Below are 21,603 nucleotides of genomic sequence, written 5' to 3' on the forward strand. Positions count from 1 at the left end.
ATAGATTTTCTTGTAAAATAAGATATTCATTTATGGAATAAATCTTCAAAGTATTTTGCACATGCCTGTTGAAATAAAAAGCTGAAAGAATAGAACTCTGTTTGCACTCATTTATCCATTATTTCCATCATGATTTCAGGCTTTGTTGATATTTTTGTGGAATTTATTTGTTTTTAAATTGCAGGTGGAGTATGTTGGAGGACAGAGTGGTCTCTATGAACCTGGTGCACCATTCTCTCCTCAGCCATCTACTTCCTTACCAGAATTTGACAGCCACATAAATCCTCTAGACCCTAACATGAGCTCAGCAGCACAGTATTCACCACCATATACTGGACAGGTACTGGATAATCATTTATTAGGTTATTTACCAGGATTGAATACAGGATGAGTAATTTTTTGCTTCACTATGTCGAATATAAATACTTCACAGCAGGTACTAGTGTCTCTAACAGGTAAATGCGAGTGACGTGAAAAGTATTTGGAAAAAAGTGCTGCTTAACCATGTGTTGTTGACTTATTACATTATTTTCACTTGTGAGACATTTTGTAGAAGAGGCAAGCCACTTTATGCAAGGAGTTGCATAAATAGCACAACTTAAACATTTTGAAAATCAGTTAAAGTTAGTGTGGGACAATGTTATAGTTTTGTAGGTGCCCAACGGAAGAGGTCTTTGGTGATCATTCAGTATCAAAATTATATAATCAACAGAGCAACTATACTCACAGTAACAGTGAAGATTTGTTGTAGTTGCTCCAACTTACATTGATACTGCAACATATAACAGAAATTTGTGCCATCTAATCTGGATAAACTTAAATAATACACACTCGTGAGCCATAACATTATTACCACCTGTTTAATAGTGTATAGGTCTACCATGGGGAATTTTAGTACCCCCAACGGCAGATGTTACAATGGAGGTGGATGAGCTGGCGTACTGGTAGCAAGACAGTGCAGAAACCTGCCGTGGAGGGCACAGGCAATATGCAGGATGGAGAACCCCATTGGTAGAGGTGTTTACCTGTGGGCAGTGGGAGGCTGGATGGGCCAGTGCTACTCGGAGCTACACCACCGCAGACGTCACATAGCTGACCATGCAGTGGGCTGTGTTGAGTGCTTAGCCGTCAGTTGTCCACGCCAGCTGTGTGCTGAGTTTTTCCCATACTTGTCTCTGTGTGGGTTTGAACCCTCTGCTTCCCGTATACTGACTTGCACAGCGAATTCTTTTCTCTCTCGTGGGGTTTCTGTTCCCCAGCTATTATCGAGCTACCATTGGCCTCTGAAGTATATTCGTCAACTGTATTGAAGCAATTTTGTCGAGCTTGTGTAGATACTAAAGGAACAAAAGACAGCAGTGATTCTGCAAGACATGTATTTGTGAAGTATATGGCACCAGGTGTCTACCCGCAGGTCACACATTTTCCATATATTACTGGCTGGCAGTTTGTGGGCATGAAACTGGTGCTCGATAGTGTCAGAGACGTGTTCCATCAGGCAAATTTTGTGGCCAAAACGTCAAGAGTTCACTGCTATCCTCCTCAAACAACTGTAATGTGTTCCTGGGACAGTTATTCTGCTGGAAGATGTCATTGGTGTCAGGGAAGACATCAAGCATGATGAAGAGATACAGGCAATCCACAAGAATGTTGTAACAACACAGCTGTTATGGTGCCCTCATTACTACTACAGGTCCCATGGAAGCCAAAGTGAATCTCCCCCATAGCATAATACTGCACGCATTGGACTGCATCCATGATGTAATGCATGTTTCAAACAGCTGTTTGTCTGGATATGACCATTGGCGTGATGTAACAAGACACAATCCGTTTGACCAAATAACACCTTTCCATTGATCCATGATCCAGTGTCTACGTCCCATGCCCAGTGCAATTGTTACAGATCAGTCATGGGTCAATACGGGAACACATAGGGGGTCGACTGATGTGGAGCCCCATTTTCGACAATATTTTCAGTGATGTGCACTAGCACTGTACTCCGCTGCCATATCTACCACAGACCGTTGCCTGTTGTGCTTTATAGAGTGGACAAGCCTCTGACCACCACATTCTGTGATTTGTCGTCTCATCGTGTCATCATTCTTCAACCACTTTTCGTAAGTGCTCTTGATAATAGCATGCGAACAGCCAACCAGTTTCTCCGTTTCTTAGTTGCCTGTTGCAGGTGTTGGGCCATAACAAATTGCCCTTTGTGAAAGCTGTTTGCGTGAGTGGGTTTCCCCATTTGCGGCCCATATTGTGGTTCTGCATTTGCCTCTTCCCCACTTGTATACTTCACTTGCTGAGTCACATGCCTGCTATGCCACCAGGTAACAGACAATCTTGTGGTGATAATGTTGTGACCCATCAGTGTATGAGATTGCAAAAGATCAGGGCGCAGCTCACAGTTATTCACTGTCAATTTGGAGGTAAGTTTTTTCAGCTAACTTGTTTTTTTTTTTTTTTTTTTTTTTTTTTTTACTTGGTAGCATTGTTCCACCTAGGCACTTAATTTTACCTGATCCAATATTTTGGGGTAATATGACACTACAGTGTTTTCTCTGGAATTACCTGAGAATGATTCTGTCCAATCAGCCTGCAACTGTTGAAGAGTCATGAGAAGTTGTATGAGAATAAATCATGACTGACTGTTTACAACTGCATATAAATCAAAGGCCGTCAGGGAATGACTTTTATCAATAAATCATTAACAGTACATGTCATTTGAGCAACATTAATGTAAATATAATTAAGAAGAATGTCTGATGTGTGCTTTTTACAAATGAAATATTTTTGTTTTTCTTTTACATATGATGCTTATCTTGAAAATAATTAATTTGAATTGCTATAATCTCTATGAAGTAGCATCAGCAGAGGGAGTTTACAGCCACCACACATCACTCTGTTGGGGATTAAATTCTAAAATACATCATGCAAAAAACTGATCATTTGGTTCATTTTATCATTATTTTCCCAGCAGCAGCCTTTCAGAATGAATATTACATTTAGAAACACACTGTTCAGAAAATAGTCATTAATGAACTGTCCATAGTTATTATGTTCATGCACCAGCATTCTTCTTCCCGAATGAAATGCACTTGAATTATCTCTGGGAGACAAATGTGAGAAGTATTTTAAACTAGTCATGAAATTAAAACTTGCCAGCACAGCAACTAGTGATTAAGGCAGTCACCCAGGCTAGATTCCAGTGTACAATCCAAATGTTCACACTGTGTCTGTGTTAGTACCTATGAGGTATCAATCTTAGATGGGTTGGTTTATGAGGAAAGAATGTGAATGCAGTTAGTGTAATGAGTCAGTCAGCTGTCGTCTATACCAGATGATCGCAGGAGACAAAAAGATTGCTTTCTGACTGTTAAATGGCATGCGATCAGTATATAAACATGTTGTGTTGATCCTGTGCTCTGAGACTTCCTGAGGGTAGCATTACTGAGGTGTAGCACTGATACTGTCTCTTGTCAAAGTCTTCATATTATATCAGGCTAGTGTATGATTAGTAGGATTGTTGGGGGTAATGCTGCCACCTGTGAGTTCCTGACACACACATACCTATTTCTACACTCAAACATCATTACATGGAGTTTGGTATCTAGACAGTAACAAAGGGCTTCTGCACCCAATTGATTCTACTCCTTACTATGTAGGGCAATTGCTTGCCAAACCCTTGGACCTGTACATGGAGTTTGGTATCTAGACAGTAACAAAGGGCTTCTGCACCCAATTGATTCTACTCCTTACTATGTAGGGCAATTGCTTGCCAAACCCTTGGACCTGAAAATAGTATGCCAGAGTTGGGTGAAGAGTTCAAAAGGATGTAAGGGGATATAAGGAGGTTATCAGAAGCAACAATTGACACCAAATAGAATTAAAATTCATTCAAGTTTTACTGTGACATTTTTGTAAACAAGAAAATTAAAAATCAACATTAAAAACGTCAAAGATGAAAACACACCACTGTTAGGAGTTGCTTTTGCAGCCAAGAAAGACATTCCCACTTCCGTAACAAATGTGAACCCTGTAAAAAACAGACTAATGAGAATCTTCCTGATGTGTGCAAGTAAACACACACACACACACACACACACACACACACACACACACACACACACACACACACACACACACACACTCACACTCACTCACTAATCAGTACATGCATGCCGATCAATGTTGAAAATAAAACTAATCATGAAAGGGTACGCAGAACAAGGGAAATACTAGAAGTAGTACTATGTAATACTGCACAGAACAATGTCAAAATCTTACTAGGTGTCTTCAGTGCACAGACAGGCAAACGGTTGGGAAATTCCCGGCACACTAATGAACCAATCAAACTGCTCTCACCGAGCGGGTGGCACAGTGGCTAGCACACTGGACTCGCATTCGGGAGGACAACGGTTCAATCCCGCGTCTGTCTATCCTGATTTAGGTTTCCCGTGATTTCCCTAAATCCCTCCAGACAAATGCTGGGATGGTTCCTTTGAAAGGGCACGGCCGACTTCCTTCCCCGTCCTTCCCTAATCCATTAAGACTGATGACCTTGTTGTCTGGTCTCCTCCCCCCAACAACCCAACCTAACATGCAGGCAGGCCAAAATGCTCAAAAATTAGTTGAAATCTGATGGATATTCAGCTGTAAAATCATGTCAGTACACTTCAAAAAGAAACCATCAAAACTCCCTCATCATTGAATTCCAAACTGATCATGTAGCAATCTCTTATTCAAACCACAGAGAGATTATGAATATTCAAGTCAGAAAGGGTGGAAACATAGGCTCAGACCATTACCGGACAAGAATGAAGGCAAATTTAAAACCTCAGAGGTTCACAAAAGAAAGACACAAATCTCAAAGTTTGACAGTAGTAGTATACCACCGACTCTCATGGAAAAATTAAAGAAGTGGCAGTCACACAGTTGGTCACATTTAAAAAATAAATTGATTGAAACAGCTCAAACACTTATTCTTCACAGAAAAGGAAAAAGCACACTTGGTGGGACAAAGAATGTGCACATGCAATCTAGTCTTGGCAGGATGCTTACAACAATTGGAACAGTAGTAGTGAAGACCAAAAGGAAATACAAAAAGGACCAACTAGTTGAAACTGAGAAAGATTTTGAAATACTTCAAAGAACTACTTAACTATCTAGAACCAATACAAGGATTGCCACCATAAGAACCTGAGGACACAGTTGCCACTGAGGAGTTGTTTGAGGTGGAGGAATAGATGGTAATCACTTGGCGCGAGATCGAAATTGTAGGGTAGGTGGTCTAAAACTTCATAACTGCTGAATGAAGACGAAATTCCCACACAGATCAAAAAAATTCAGAAACAATAAAACATCAGAGGAACAAGAAATCATAGAAGAAATCCTCAAATCAGCATGCTCAAACATCATAGAAGAAATGATCAAAATCCTGCAAGACTTGGCTAATAGAACAGAAAATCGGAAAAAATACGAGGTGTGTTTTTTAAGTAAGGTCCGTTTTAACATAAGTACACATGGAAAGGTTATTTTAAAAAAGTGAATTTATTTTCAGAAAGTACATATTTCACTCTTATTTTTTGACATGGTTGCCAAGTTTGTTGAAACAAGTATCATACCTCCGACCAATAAAATACCCTCTTCATAAAAACCTGCCGCCTGCTCCAATAACCAAGAGTTAACTGCCGTTTTCACGTCATCGTCATCATTGTAACAGTTGCCACTGAGGTGTTGTTTGTGGTGGAGGAATAGATGGTAATCGCTCAGTGCAAGATCAGGATTGTAGGATAGGTGGTCTAAAGCTTCCCAGCCAAAACTGTCTAATAAATCGCGGGTCTGACCTGCAGTGTGAGGTCTTGCATTGTCATGGAGAAGGACAATTCCCTTTGTCAGCATGTCACATCTTTTGTTTTGAATCGCCCTTCTCAGGGTTTGGCAGTATGCTTCTGCATTGATAGTGGTTCCTCGTTGCATGAAGTTGACCAACTAAACACCATGCCTATCCCAAAACACCGACGTCATGATTTTGCGCTGGGACAGCGTCTGTTTGGCCTTTACCTTTACAGGTGAATATGTGTGTCTCCATTCCATGCTCTGTTGCTTCAATTCGGGTGTGATATGCGAAACCCATGTTTTGTCTCCAGTTAAGATCTGACTCAAGAAGCCATCACCTTCTTCGTGATAATGAGTCAAGAACTTCATTGCACACTCAAATCTTTGGTTTTTATGATCCTCTGTTAGGAGTTTCAGGACCCAACGGGAGCACTGTTTCCTGAACTTTAGGTGTTTAGAAAGAGTGTTGTAAAGCACTGATCTCGACATGTCAGGAAATGCATTTGAGACACCTGCTATTGTGAAGTGCCTGTTCTCACGAATCCTTGCTTCAACTGAAGCCACCAAATCGTCTGTAATCAAAGAAGGGCGACCAGAGCGGTCCTCATCATGGATGTTGTCACGGCCATCTTTGAGTTCTCATACCCACTTATGCACTTTGCTTTTACTCATAACAGTATCACCGTACAATTTGCAAATCTGTCAATTAATTTCTGCAGCAGACAGGTTCCTTGCTGACAAAAACCGTATCACTGAGCGAACCTCACACGTGACGGGCGAGTTGATAGTCTTAAAGATCTTGAAAGCACAGAACAGAACCATACAGCTTAGCTACAGAGCTGAAACTGAGCACAGTTGTTCCCAAGGCTTGCCAGTACATGACGCATGCGCTCGTAGGGGTATGCACATGAACTGCTAGTGTCTACAACAAAACGAACCTTACTTACAAGCATGCCTCGTATGTTAATTCACTCATTACACAAGAAGAGAGACTGAACAGACGTGAATAATAACAGGGAATCTCATTAATATCAGTCGCATACAAAATGCCATCGGATGCTGCTCTCCATGCTACTCTATGCTGTGCAAGCTTCTTGATATGGCATCGACATAACCAGAAACAAAAAATAGAACAACATCAGGCAGGATTTACACCAGGCTGTTCATATACATAGCAAATCTTGAACTTTATGTAAATGCTAAGACGTAAGAGAAATTGTAGATAAAATTTAGTCTGCACATTTTTTTATTTCTGAAAGACCTATGACTCAGTTGACTGTGAGTCACACTTCCATATATTAAAAGAACGAGGTCTACATGTGAAAACACTTGCAGTTATAAAACAGACACTTACAGACATGAAAGTCTGAGGTTAAATTTACGGCGAAAATCTCAGATCTTTTCGAAATAAAAACAGAGATAAGACATGAAGATGGAATGTCTTCATTACTTTTCAACTACATTCTTGTGAATGTGAGCTAGAGTGGCACAAACAGAAGTAAGCCCTTAAAAGTGACCAGTCACTTCTACATCTACATCCATATTCTACAAAGTGAAGTACATGGCAGAGGATATTTCCCACTGTACCAGTTATTAGGGCTTTTTCCCTGTTCCATTCGCATGTAGAACGTGGGAAGAATGACCATTTAAATGTCTTTGTGTGTGACGCAATTAATCTGATCCTGCCCTCACAACCCCTAAAGCAGCACTATTTAGGGGTTGTAGTATATTCCTAGAGTCATAATTTAAAGCCAATTCTTAAACTTTTGTAGGTAGGCCTTTTTTCCATTTGAGTTCCTGAAGCATCTCTGTAACACAAGCATCTCTGTAACACTTGCTTGTTGTTCGAACCTAAAGGTAACAAGTCCAGCAGCCCGACTTTGACTTGGTTCAATGTCTTCCTTTAATCCGATCTGGTGCAGATTCCAAACAATTGAGCAGAACTCAAGAATAGGTCACTTATAGTCCTATATGTGGTCTCCTCTACGGATGAAACACACATTCCCAAAATTCTCCCAATTAATTGAAGTTGACCATTTGCCTTTCCTACTATGTTCCTCACAAGCCAGTTCCATTTCATATTGCTTTGCAGTGTTAAGTCCAGATATTTAAATTATGTGACTATGTCAAACAGGACACTTTTAATGAATTAACAAACATAAAGATTTTTTTTCCCAACACATTTGCAGTAACTTACATTTTTCTTCATTTAGAGCCAGCTGCCATTCATTACACCAACTAGAAATTTTGTCTAAGTCATATTGTATCCTCCTACAGTCACTCACCTTTGACACCTTCCCCTACACCACAGTGACATCAGCAAACAACCCCAGACTGCTGCCCATCCTGTCTGCCATATCATTTATGTATATAGAAAATAATAGCGGCCCTATCACACTTTGCTGGGGCCCTCCTGATGATACCCTTGTCTCTGAACAACACTTGCTGTCGAGGACAAAATACTACGTACAGCTTCGAGCCACTCACGTATCTAAGGAACCTATTCCATATGCTCATACATTTGTTAATTGTCTGCAATGGGGTACTGTGTCAAATGCAGTGCAGAAATCTAGAACTCTGGAATCTGCCTGTTGCCCTTCATTCACAGTTCACAGAATATTATGTGAGAAAAGGACAAGATGATTTTCACATGAATGATGCTGTATAAAACTGTGCTAATTCATGGATGTTAAGCTTTTCAGTCTCTAGGATACTCAGAATATGTTCTAGAATTCTACAGCAAACCAATTTTGAGGATATTGGCCTGTAATTTTGCAGATCTGTTGTTTACCCCTTCTTTTGTACTGAGGTCGCCTGCACTTGGTTCCAGTTACTTGGGACTTTGTGACTGGGGAGAGAGTCATGATAAATGCAAGCCTTGTAAGAGGCCAATGTTGTAGAATACTCTTTATAAAACCAAACTGGGATTCCATCCAGACATGGCAACTTATTTGTTTTCAACTCTTTTACCAGGTGTACCGGTATGAAATGAGAGTTAGATACAAATGTGTCGATAGGGAACATTTGTTGTGAATGAGCCAAATTTATTTATTTATTTATTTTTGTATGACATCTGTCAAAGATATTTAGTATACATCAAGTCATGGAACAAACATCATCAATGTTTTCATCATGTTAACAATGTCGAATTTTGTACCAGAAAGTGATGATTTGCGGAAAGCATTAATTTTTTGTTTTCATTTGAAAAAAAGTGCTGCAGAGTTGCATCGAATGCTTGTCAAGGCATATGGTGATGATGCTGTGTCAGAAGCAACATGCAAAAGATGGTTTCAACGGTTCAGAAATAATGGTTTTGATGTAAGAAATGAAGAACGTGGAAGACCACCAAAAAAGTTCGAAGACGCAGAATTGCAAGCAATATTGGATGAAGATGATACTTTAAATGAGTCAGAAGCAAATGGCAGCAATGCTAAATGTTGCACAACAAACAATTTCTGACCGTTTGAAAGCTATGAGAAAGATCCAAACGTGTGGAAAGTGGGTGCCACATGAATTGAATGAAAGACAGGTGGAAAACTGAAAAACCATTTGTCAAATTTTGCTTCAAAGACCTGAAAGAAAATCAATTTTGTATTGAATTGTTACTGGCGATGAAAAGTGGATTTATTTTAAGAATCCTAAACGGGAAAAATCATGGGTTAATCTGGGACAACCTTCAGCATCGACTGCAAAACCAGATCGATTCGGCAAGAAGACAATACTCTGTGTTTGGTGGGATCAGAAATGTGTGGTGCATCATGAGCTTCTAAAACCCGGTGAAACTATGAATACTAATCGCTGCAGACAACAAATGATCAATTTGAACTATGCATTGATCGAGAAAAGTCCAGAATGTGCCAGAAGACATGGCAAAGTAATTTTTTTACACGACAATGCACCTGCACACAAAGCAAAACTGGTTCAGGATACAATCAAAACACTTGGCTGGGAGCTGCTACCCCACCCGCCGTATTCACCAGACTTTGCCCCTTTGTTTTCATCAATGGGACACACATTGGCTGAGGAACACTTAGATTCCTACGAAGAAGTCGAAAATTGGGTGTCTGATTGGTTTGCTTCAAAAGACGAACATTTCTATTGGTGTGGTGTTCACAAATTGACAGAAAGGTGGTCAAAATGTATAGAAAGCAATGGTCAGTACTTTGAATAAAATGTTTTTACTTTTCAATTCAAAATTAGTGTTTCATTTTCTTTACTATCTTCAGCTGCCACATCAGACTGGTCAACAAGTTACTTGATGGAAGCCTTAGACCCACTTAGTGATTTTACATAGGACCGAAATATTCTGGAGGTTCTCTGCCAGATCTTTTGCTAAGATATGATGGTGGTAGTTGTTGTACACTTCAAGCATAGATCTCTTCACAGGTGCACGTATCTCTGCCAACCTTTGCCTGTCATCATTTATGCGCTCACTTTTGAACCAAGGGTACAACAGCCTTTGCTTTCTTAACATTTTCTGAATTATTGCCATTCTAGTCCAAATAATCTATTATTCTACTGTCAGTAATTGATAACTATCATCTTAAAATCATAATTATAAGGAACAGTCAAATGAAAACAAGACAGAACGGAAAAAAAGAAAGTAAACTATTTATTATTTCAAAAGTAATTGCTATAACTGTTAATACATTTATCACACTGAGAGACAAGACAGTCAGTGCCTTAATGGAAAAATGTTTGCAGTTCCTTACAGAACCGTGATTGTACCCAGGCATGTATCTCTTCATCTGAAGCAAATTAATGGCCACAAATGTATTTTCCAGAGTGCCAAAAGTATGAAAAATCCTGTTGGGAAATATTGGAACTTGTGGAGGATGTGTAAGGGCTTCCCACTGATACTTCTGCAACGTAAGCGAAATAAACTTGGCAACAGGTGGGAAGGCCCATCTGTCTCGTTTTCATTTGACTGCCTCTTATTTGAATTATTACACATTATTTTCACATATTATTATTTTTTGTGGCGCGATACATTCTGAAACATGCCTTTCTGCTGATGACCATTTTGCACCCATTTCGTTTCTTGAACCTGTAAAAGGAAAAAAATGTATTGTGGTTCATCAAATGAGGAAACACCAGAAAAGAAGGTAAATAATTGTTTCAATATAAAAAAGAGAAATACTCACTTGAAATTTGATGCAATTATTGTTACACAAAGTCAGTATCACCATCTGAATAGGTGACGTCATTGTTCTCACTGTCGTTCTTAACAAAATTTTGCTCCAATTCAAACAAAATTTCTTCCTCTGTAAGAAAATGAGAAGCCTTGTCTTTCATTTCTTTACATACTAAATGAACAGCTGCTACCATTCAGCAACATGATTCCATACTACAAACACGTTCTACTGGCTGCTTTAGAATTACTTTTTCGCCATGTGTCGGCTGTTTTACAAACTACATGTCCCTTGCAACATGATGAAGAATGCTGAAACCTGTCAATACATGTGATTCGTATTGAAATTTTCGCATCATGTCAATTGATGGGCCTGACAGTCAAAGTGTTAAAATGGGGAGATAAAGAGGGAATGCATATTTGGTGAATAACCTTTACGTTGCAGATGCCATTGCGTAGTTCAACGCTACTGCAGATAAAATTCAACTACAATTGGAAGATCATAATACAGTTTCAAAGTAGATTAGTAAATTAATTATTACATGATTAAAGAAAGAGTACAAATTGATAATAAAATTATAGAAGCAGTTGATAAGTTTTTATATTTAGGGCAGTTGAAGAAGTGGCAGGGTAGACAAGGCGAGAAATAAACAAAATAGACAAAAGATTGCCTGGAGTGTTTTTTGTGACTAAAACAGGGCTTTCAAAACAGTGATTCCAATGGGTCTCAAAAGGAAAGTTGGTTAGGTTAGGTTTACAGTCGGTCTTGTATTACCAATTTTGACTTACAGCAGTAAGACATTGACATTTAATATCAAAATCACTCGAAATCTGATGATTGTTCAGCAGGCAGTGGAAGATGCTTGTTGAGGGAAAAGTGTAGAGGAGACATTTATCCAACAGTGCTTGTTTGATGGATGATGATGGTAAACTGCACTGTGTTATGGATAATCGTCATAGTAACACTGCCAGTTATTACTTTAATCAATCACACGTTTTGGAACTGTTAACACTGTATCTGTTGTATGTTATTCAGGTGGGGGAGCCTCCACCAGCATCGGGCTTGGTGAATGGTGAAGTTGAGACAGTTCTGTACCAGTCAGTAGCTTCATCTCTGCCCACAACTATGCCACAGATTGTGCATGTCTCTCAGTCCGAGCCTTCATCACCCAATAATTGTGGTGGACCCCTGTCTGCTCCGCAGCAGGTAAGTACTAATTGCCGTCTGCTTATGTTTGAGAGGCATGTAAATTCGTAATCATCAAACTGGATGGGTCCTGTGGTGAGCCATCTTCTTCATTTGTCTTCATTTGCCCATGCTACTGCAGTCAATTCAGGTCAAAGGTCTAGCAGGCTTATTCCTAAACCTAGTTGTTGTCAGATATCGTCATTCATTATTTATTTGTATTTGTTTTCTAGAAGCAACATTGGAAGAACTTCTTTTCTGTGAACTGGAAACATTTTTTTATTTGATCCAGTAACTGTTGGTGTTTGTAATTTATATGTTAGTATATTTAGGAAGTACATTTTGTACAAGCTGATCTTAGGCACTTGTGGACATTTTCAGTCAAAATGTATCAGATGTACTGCATGGTAGAAATTGGAAGAAAGCATTTTGTATTCTGTTCCAGTTTCTTCGCGTATGGTAATCTCTGAGAAAATAATACTACCCAAGTCTGAAAATGTCATACGTATCTCCTCATCTGCAATCCACAGTTGGATTGTTGAAAAGTTCCTATTCACTGTCAAGCAAACTATCTTGGTTTCACTGATTTTAAGAAACATTTTTACGAGTTATTCATGCCGAAGATCTAATTTGGTTTGCATTGCCATTTCTGTCTTGTGCAAGATCAACAGAAACTAAGAAACTTCCTGGCAGATTAAAACTGTGTGCCGGACTGAGACTCGAACTCGGGACCTTTGCCTTTTACGGTCAAGTGCTCTACCACCTAAGCTCTCCAAGCACAACTCACACCCCGTCCCCACAGCTTTACTTCTGCCAGTGAGGATGGGGTGTGAGTCGTGCTTGGGTAGCTCAGATGCTAGAGCACAGTCCGCTGCAGAGTGAAAATCTCATTCTGGAAACAAAAACTAAAGCATTATTTGGAGCCTGCCTTTGAGTGCTTTTAAAACTTCATCAATTTTGATGAAGAATATGGATAAAAGACAGTTTCCTCATTGTACACCATTCTGTGTTATGATCATCCTTGACCTTTGATTCTGGACATATATACAATTCTTGGTTTCATAATGTAATCATCTTACATATATGATGATGTTATCAGAAACTTTCTAAGGCCACATATATTTTCATATATACCTGCTTGGTACACAGTTGTAGACTTTCTTGATGTCCACAAAAAAGTTATGATTTATTTTTCTCCCAGTACTTCTTGTAGAGCAGTTGCGTGACAAAAATTAGTTTAGTAGTTGCTCTGTAAGGTCTAAAATCAAGTTGTTGTTCAAGTGTGAATTAAACAGTTTTATTAGTTCATTTTGAAGGATCTTTAGTCCATGGGATCACAGAGTTTAACCTCTGTAGTTGGTGCTGTCACTCTTTGTAGGTATTTCATTTTCATTTCAGATTGTGTTTAGAACTCTGTACGGGCACTGGTGCCCAATCTCTCCAAGTGCTCTGATAATTTCCACATGGAATTCATTTGATCCAGAATATCTATTGTTTTCCTTTTTATATACCACTTCTTCCATTACCTATCAGGTCGAGCAATCCACATTCATGCAACCTGAAACATGTAGGGATCTTTCTTATCACTTGATATGTCATTGCTGGAAGTTATTCTGATTGGAGAGATAATTTTCAGTTTTTCTGGTCACTGTGATGCTGTATAACAGTGTTCTAGTTTTTCTGGTCGCTGTATAACAGCTTTTTAATTCTCATCTTATGATATTTGGGTAGTCAGCTCTTCCTTGCATTTGTGCTTCTCATCTGCTACCAACTGACTCAGCTTTGGGGTCCAGGCTCACTGGCCAGAGGCAGTGGTCATGTGAGTGGATTATTTTTTTTTTTTTTTTGGAAGAATGCCTTTTGGTCAAAAGCTCTCACGTTTAGCAGTGTTTTTGTTGTCCCTGTGTTACTTGAATAATCTATATTCAGTAGCAAACTTTCCTTTTCATTATATTGCCATTATTCCATCCTGGATTTTCCTTTGTTTGATTTCAGCTGTAGGCAAGTGTGAAATTACTGCTCTTGGGTTGCGTTGTTCTTTGTCTTCTTTCAGGGTCCAGTTCTTAAACAAATTTTAAATAATTCAAGTCAACACAACAAGATTTAATTTTCATTTGATGTGTATTTATTGTCTTTGTGCAGATTGATGATTGATGAACATTATCAGCTGGTGGAAAATAAACTATGTAATTATCACTAAACAGGTCAGTAATCCACAAAGACTTTGAGGACTCTTATCTTAAGTGGATATCATCCACACTCAATCAAAGTTCAGTTTGAAATTTACAGAAGTGACTGACATTCTGACTTTCGAACAACTGTCATTGGTTACTAAACACACACTGCCTGTGACATTGTCGACTGCACCTGGTTAAAGACTGGCACAAAAAGATACTCACAAAGTGTTAAATTTGACAGAAACATAAAAGAAAAAAAAATTTAACACTTATACATATTTGACAGTTCTAATGCTTTGGACGACTTAAAGTGGTGAAGTATGTGTGTAAGCTCCCACTTCTTTAACAATATGATTTACTTGAGATTATCAGCCAACTTTCCTTGCTGGTTAGCTTGCTGCTGCAACCTCCTTTTCGCTTCTTCTCCAAAGCATATTTACTAGGAACAGGAATTTCTCAAGACTCTTTCTACTTATAAAAATACGCAGACGTAGGCAGTTTCTTTTGCTTCACTTAACAATGTATATTTAAATATCTAACTTACACAAATCTCATTCTCCACATAAAAAAAACACTGTCAAGTAAATCTCGTGTATCCAAAGGTTAGAAACACAAAGTTCAGGTACACATAAGAGAAAGATGGCTTAAAAACCAAGTCCATTCTCATCCTGAATCTGAATACACGTCTAATCCTCTCAAGTCCAAGACGAGCGTTAATTAACAATATTTCAACTTTTCTTTTTTTTTTTTCACTAAAGTAGTTGAAGCCCCCCCATAAACCATGGACCTTGCCGTTGGTGAGGAGGCTTCCATGCCTCAGCCATACAGATAGCCATACCATAGGTGCAACCACAATGGAGGAGTATCTGTTAAGAAGCCAGACAAACATGTGGTTCCTGAAGAGGGGCAGCAGCCTTTTCAGTAGTTGCAGGGGCAACAATGTGGATTATTGACTGATCCGGCCTTGTAACACTAACCAAAACGGCCTTGCTGTGCTGGTACTGTGAACGGCTGAAAGCAAGGGGAAACTACAGCTGTAATTTTTCTCTAGAGCATGCAGCTTCCCTGTATGGTTAAATGATGATGGTATCCTCTTGGGTAAAATATTCCAGAGGTAAAATAAGTCTCCCATTCAGATCTCCGGGCGGGGACTACTGAGGAGGACGTTGTTATCAGGAGAAAGAAAATTGGCTTTCTACGGATCGGAGCGTGGAATGTCAGATCACTTAATCGGGCAGGCAGGTTAGCAAATTTAAAAAAGGAAATGGATAGGTTAAATTTAGATATAGTGGGAATTAGTGAAGTTCGGTGGCAGGAGGAACAAGACTTCTGGTCAGGTGATTACAGGGTTATAAATACAAAATCAAATAGGGGTAGTGCAGGAGTAGCTTTAATAATGAATAAGAAAATAGCAGCGCAGTTAAGTTATTACAACTAGCATAGTGAACACATTATTGTGGCCAAGATAGACACGAATCCCACGCCTGCCACAGTAGTACAAGTTTATATGCCAATTAGCTCCGCAGATGATGAAGAGATTAATGAAATGTATGATGAGATAAAAGAAATTATTCAGATAGTGAAGGGAGACGAAAATTTAATAGTCCTGGGGGACTGGAATTCGATAGTAGGAAAAGGAAGAGAAGGAAACGTAGTAGGTGGATATGGAATGGGGATAAGAAATGAAAGAAGCAGCCACCTGGTAGAATTTTGACAGTGTATAATGTAATCATGGCTAACACTTGGTTCAAGAATCATGAAAGTAGATTGTATACATGGAAGAGACCTGGAGATACTAGAAGGTTTCAGATAGATTATAGAATGGTAAGACAGAGATTTAGGAACCCGATTTTAAATTGTAAGACATTTCCAGGGGCAGATGTGGACTCTGACCACAATCTATTGGTTATGAACTGTAGATTAAAACTGAAGAAACTGCAAAAAGGTGGGAATTTAAGGAGATGGGACCTGGATAAACTGAAAGAACCAGAGGTTGTAGAGAGTTTCAGGGAGAGCATTAGGGAACAATGGACAGGAATGGGGGAAAGAAATACCGTAGAAGAAGAATGGGTAGCTTTGATAGATGAAATAATGAAAGCAGCAGAGGATCAAGTAGGTAAAAAGACGAGGGCTAGTAGAAATCCTTGGGTAACGGAAAGATACATTGAATTTAATGGATGAAAGGAGAAACTATAAAAATGCAGTAAATGAAGTAGGCAAAAAGGAATAGAAAAGTCTCAAAAATGAGATCAACAAGAAGTGCAAAATGGCTAAGCAAGGATGGCTAGAGGACAAATGTAAGGATGTAGAGGCATATCTCATGGGGTTAAGATACATACTGCCTACAGGAAAATTAGAGAACCTATGGAGGAAAGAGAACCACTTGTATGAATATCAAGAGCTCAGATGGCAACCCAGTTCAAAGTAAAGAACACAAAGCAGAAAGGTGGAAGGAGTATATAGAGGGTGTATACAAGGGCGATGTACTTGATGACAGTATTATGGAAATGGAAGAGGATGTAGATGAAGATGAAATGAGAGATATGATACTGCATGAAGAGTTTGACAGAGCACTGAAAGACCTGAGTCGAAACAAGGCCCTGGGAGTAAACAGCATTCCATTAGAACTACTGACAGCCTTGGGAGAGCCAGTCCTGACAAAACTCTACCCTCTGGTGAGCAAGATGTATGAGACAGGTGAAATATCCTCAGACTTCAAGAAGAATAAAATAATTCCAATCCCAAAGAAAGCAGGTGTTGACAGATGTGAAAATACCCGAACTATCAGTTTAATAAGTCACGGCTGCAAAATACTAATGCGAATTCTTTACAGACAAATGAAAAACGGTCGAAGCGGACCTCGTGGAAGATCGGTTTGGATTCCGTAGACATGTTGGAACACGTGAGGCAATACCGACAATACGACTTATCTTAGAAGAAAGATTAAGGAAAGGCAAACCTACGTTTCTAGCATTTATAGACTTAGAGAAAGCTTTTGACAATGTTGACTGGACTACTCTCTTTCAAATTCTGAAGGTGCTGCTAGGGGTAAAATACAGGGAGCGAAAGGCTATTTACAATTTGTGCAGAAACCAGATGGCAGTTATAAGAGTTGAGGGGCATGAAAGGAAAGCAGTGATTGGGAAGGGAGTGAGACAGGGTTGTAGCCTATCTCCGATGTTGTTGAATCTGTATATTGAGCAGGCAGAAATATTTGGAGTTGGAATTAAAATCCATGGAGAAGAAATAAAAACTTTGAGGTTCGCCGATGACATTGTAATTCTGTCAGAGACAGCAAAGGATATGGAAGAGCAGTTGAACGGAATGGACAATGTCTTGGAAGGAGGATATAAGATGAACATCAACAAAAGCAAACTGAGGGTGATGGAATGTAGTTGAATGAAATCGGGTGATGCTGAGGGAATTAGTTTAGGAAATGAGACACTTAAAGTAGTAGACGACTTTTGCTATTTGGGGAGTAAAATAACTGATGATGGTCAAAGTGGAGAGTATATGAAATGTAGACTGCAATGGCAAGGGAAGCTTTTCTGAAGAAGAGAAATTTGTTAACATCGAGTATAGATTTAAGTGTCAGGAAGTCTTTTCTGAATGTATTTGTATGTAGTTTAGCAATGTATGGAAGTGAATCACGGACGAAAAATAGTTTGGACAAGAAGAGAATAGAATCTTTCAAAATGTGGTGCTACAGAAGAATGCTGAAGATTAGATGGGTAGATCACATAACTAATGAGGAGCTATTGAATAGAATTGGGGAGAAGAGGAATTTGTGGCACAACTTGACTAGAATGAGGGATCGGTTGGTAGGACATGTTCTGAGGCATCAAGAAATCACCAATTTAGTACTGGAGGGCAGTGTGGAGGGTAAAAATCATAGAGGGAGACCAAGAGATGAATACACTAAGCAGGTTCAGAAGGATATGGGTTGCAGTAGGTACTGAGAGATGAAGATGCTTGCACAGGATAGAGTAGCATGGAGAGCTGCATCAAACCAGTCTCTGGACTGAAGACCACAACAACAACAACAACAACAACAACAACAACAACAGATAGTCAAGTTATAAAACAGCACAGAATATATACACTCCTTGTTCTTTCATTACTTCCATGAGGCGACTGGCAAACACTTGTCTGTGCTGTTCGACCACCGTGTCTACAGTCTTCCTTCTACACACTTTGGACCTGTACACAGAAACAGGCGATGCACAGTAGATAGGCTCTCTCACACTTATATTTAAAATATCATGTGTTTGAGGTGGTAGAAGGCCGAGTGGTTCTAGAATTTATGTTGAATTTCTCGAAACACTACACAGTGAAGTTCCTTTTGCTGTTGACGATCTAGCTTTCAAATGGCATGAATATCAGGATTTATTTTTGTGAATGGAAGATTTTTCAAGAATCTAAAATTTTGCATTTGATTATTTCAATAACATTTTTGTAATAAAATTATGAATTTTTGAAACATAAAAGATATTGCTACAAGACAATAACACAGTTTTTTTATAGTAATGAATGTTCTGGCAGAATGTAAATAATTTGATAGTAAAGGAGACCACTCACGGAATAGCAGAGGTGTTGACTTGTCAATTTTGGTATAAATCCTCCCAACGATCTAGAATACAATCCCCTGCCCCCCCCCCCCCTCTTCACACACACACACACACACACACACACACACACACACACACACACACACACACACACACTACCTGTGAGCTTACAGTGTTGTGTTGTGTCTATGTGTACAGAAGCTTGTGAAATAAGGTGTATATGCCACAGTACAACTGGGAACTCTGAGAAAAACGAAGCAATTTTTTTAATGAGGGAAAATCTGAAGCAATAAAATATAAATGAGAGAATAACATCAAAATAAAACTTTAGTTGCAAAGAAAATGCACCATTTACAACAATGTAACAAATTGTGCACACAAGCGTCTGCCGATAGCGAAATGTGTCAAAGCCTTTAGGACGAAGGCTATGCAATACTTCATAACAGTAGACTGCTTTTGATGAGCAGGATGTCACAGCTGTTTACATTTATAACAGGTTGCAGAGAAATATTGTGAATTTGAGGAGTGGTACTTGGGAAGCTTGTGAATTACCTCAGGGAGTCACACCTAGTGATACGTGGCTGGCGACCACGGGGCCCCGAGCTGAGTCCTGGCATTGCTTCCACTTATTTATGCCAGGCTCCTCACTTCTATCTTTCCTATCTGGCCACCCTCGGCCAGCTCTTGTTCTTCTCCGACCCTGACGCTATTAGGTTTCGAGGGCTAGGGGTCTTTCATTCTCCAACCTATACTTCTCATGCAGCATCTGACCCGGAGCGGGCAGCTGCAAAAGGCGTCTGTATCCCATGTTAGGGGCGGCCTCCAGAACTGCGGAAGGCAACGGAATACCACCGCAGATTATCTTCCCTGCATAATGCAGTCTCCATTTTATGCACAAAAAATGGCTTCCTCTCATGTTAAATCAGTGTCCGGAGGTAAAATAGTCCCCCATTCGGATCTCCAGGGGGGACAACTTGAAAGGAGGCAAAAAATCAAAACGAGAATTGGTACCTGGAATGTCAGAACTCTGCTACACGCAGGAAAACTGGAAAACCTTAAAAGAGAGATGGAAAAGAATCATATGGACCTCGTAGGAGTTGCTGAGGTAAGATGGAATGGACGTGGAGAGTTGCAGTCAGATGAATATGTATTCTACTACTCAGGAGGAGAAGTAAAAGGAATTAATGGAGTAGGAATGATTATGACAAAGGAATTGGCTAAATGTGTGGAATATGTAGACTATGCAAATGACCGGGTTATTGGTGTAAGGCTGAAAGGAGCACAAAAAGATTTACTGATTGTCCAGGTGTATATGCCAACTTCAGAACATGATGACCAAATTGTAGAGGAAACATACAATGTAATAGAGAGAATAATGGACGAAAATAAAAAATGCTGCAAAATAGTAATGGGAGACTGGAACGCCATTGTGGGAGAAGGGAAAGAGGGAAACATAGTAGGCAGTCATGGTCTTAGAAAGAGAAATGACAGAGGTGAATGGTTAATTGACTTCTGCAGGGAAAGGCAGCTGATAGCGGCAAACACATGGTTCAAGAACCATAAGAGGAGGCTCTACACTTGGAAATCACCAGGGGATAAATATAGAAACCAAATCGATTTTATACTGGTAGAAGAAAGATACAGGAATGGAATCAAGAAGGTGCACACATTACCAGGTGCAGATATTAATAGTGACCACAACTTACTTATGGCAAAAATAGAAATAAGAATGAAAAAACTGAAAAAAGGCGACAATGGTGAAGAAGTGGGATCTAGAGAAGATAAGGTCCAACAAAGAACAAATTACAGAAATGTTGTCTCGGGACTTTCTAAACACATTACGAGACAAAGAAGCACCTGATAATGCCAACGAGTACTGGAATATGCTGAAAGAAGGAATCATTAAAGCAGGACAGCAAAATATAGGATATGTAAAAGGGAAAAGGTCAAAAAACCATGGGTCACACAAGAAATGATTTCCAAGATGGAGGAGAGAAGAAAATTGAAAAACAAGAACACTGAAGATGCAAGAAAGATATACCGAAGGTTAAATAACGAACTGCGAAGAGAAACAGAGCAGGCTAGGAAAAAATGGCTAAAAGAGGAGTGTGATGAAATTGAAGAACTGGACAGGAAGGGAAGATACGACTTACTATACAACAGAGTAAAGACTATGACATGGGAACAAAACAGAGCAGGAAGTGCTACTATGGAAATTTTGAGTAAAGACAAAAGAGGTAGTGTACTAAGATCGTGACGATGTCCTCCAGAGATGGGAAGAATATATAAAAGAGCTATATGACACAAATAGCAAACCAGAAACTCTGGAACTTGAATCACACAACAGTGTAAGTGATGAAGAGAAAGGACCGACCATCATAATGGAAGAAGTAAAGTCTGCCATTGCTGCAATGAAAAATGGCAAAGCAGTAGGTACAAATACAATACCGGGAGAAATACTTAAATTGCTTGAACCACAATGGAATAAGAGAAATATTGAGGTTATGTAATAAAATATATGACAGTGGTGAATGGCCTGAGGACTTTTTGACAATAGTAATGATTCCATTACCGAAAAAACAAGGAACCAAGAAATGCAGCGAGCACAGGACAATCAGCCTCATTTCACATTCAGCCAAAGTGATGTTAAGAATAATTAATAAAAGACTTGAAAAAGTAATAGAGGAGAATCTCGGCGAGGAG

The 21,603-nt window shown here is 39.3% G+C and overlaps 1 protein-coding gene across 3 annotated transcripts in view; it reads left to right on the top strand.

Annotated features, from left to right (window-relative positions):
* The window catches only part of LOC124802610 (zinc finger protein 160-like), a 220,150-nt gene that overhangs the window by 22,471 nt on the left and 176,076 nt on the right, over window positions 1-21,603 (top strand). For all 3 annotated transcript variants that reach the window (XM_047263493.1, XM_047263492.1, XM_047263494.1), the window contains exons 3-4: window positions 185-340; window positions 12,006-12,176. In XM_047263493.1, the coding sequence (XP_047119449.1) occupies window positions 185-340; window positions 12,006-12,176 (327 nt within the window). The remainder of the gene's footprint in view (window positions 1-184; window positions 341-12,005; window positions 12,177-21,603) is intronic.

Source organism: Schistocerca piceifrons, chromosome 6, assembly GCF_021461385.2.
Source record: "Schistocerca piceifrons isolate TAMUIC-IGC-003096 chromosome 6, iqSchPice1.1, whole genome shotgun sequence".
Taxonomy (NCBI): Eukaryota; Metazoa; Arthropoda; class Insecta; order Orthoptera; family Acrididae; genus Schistocerca; species Schistocerca piceifrons.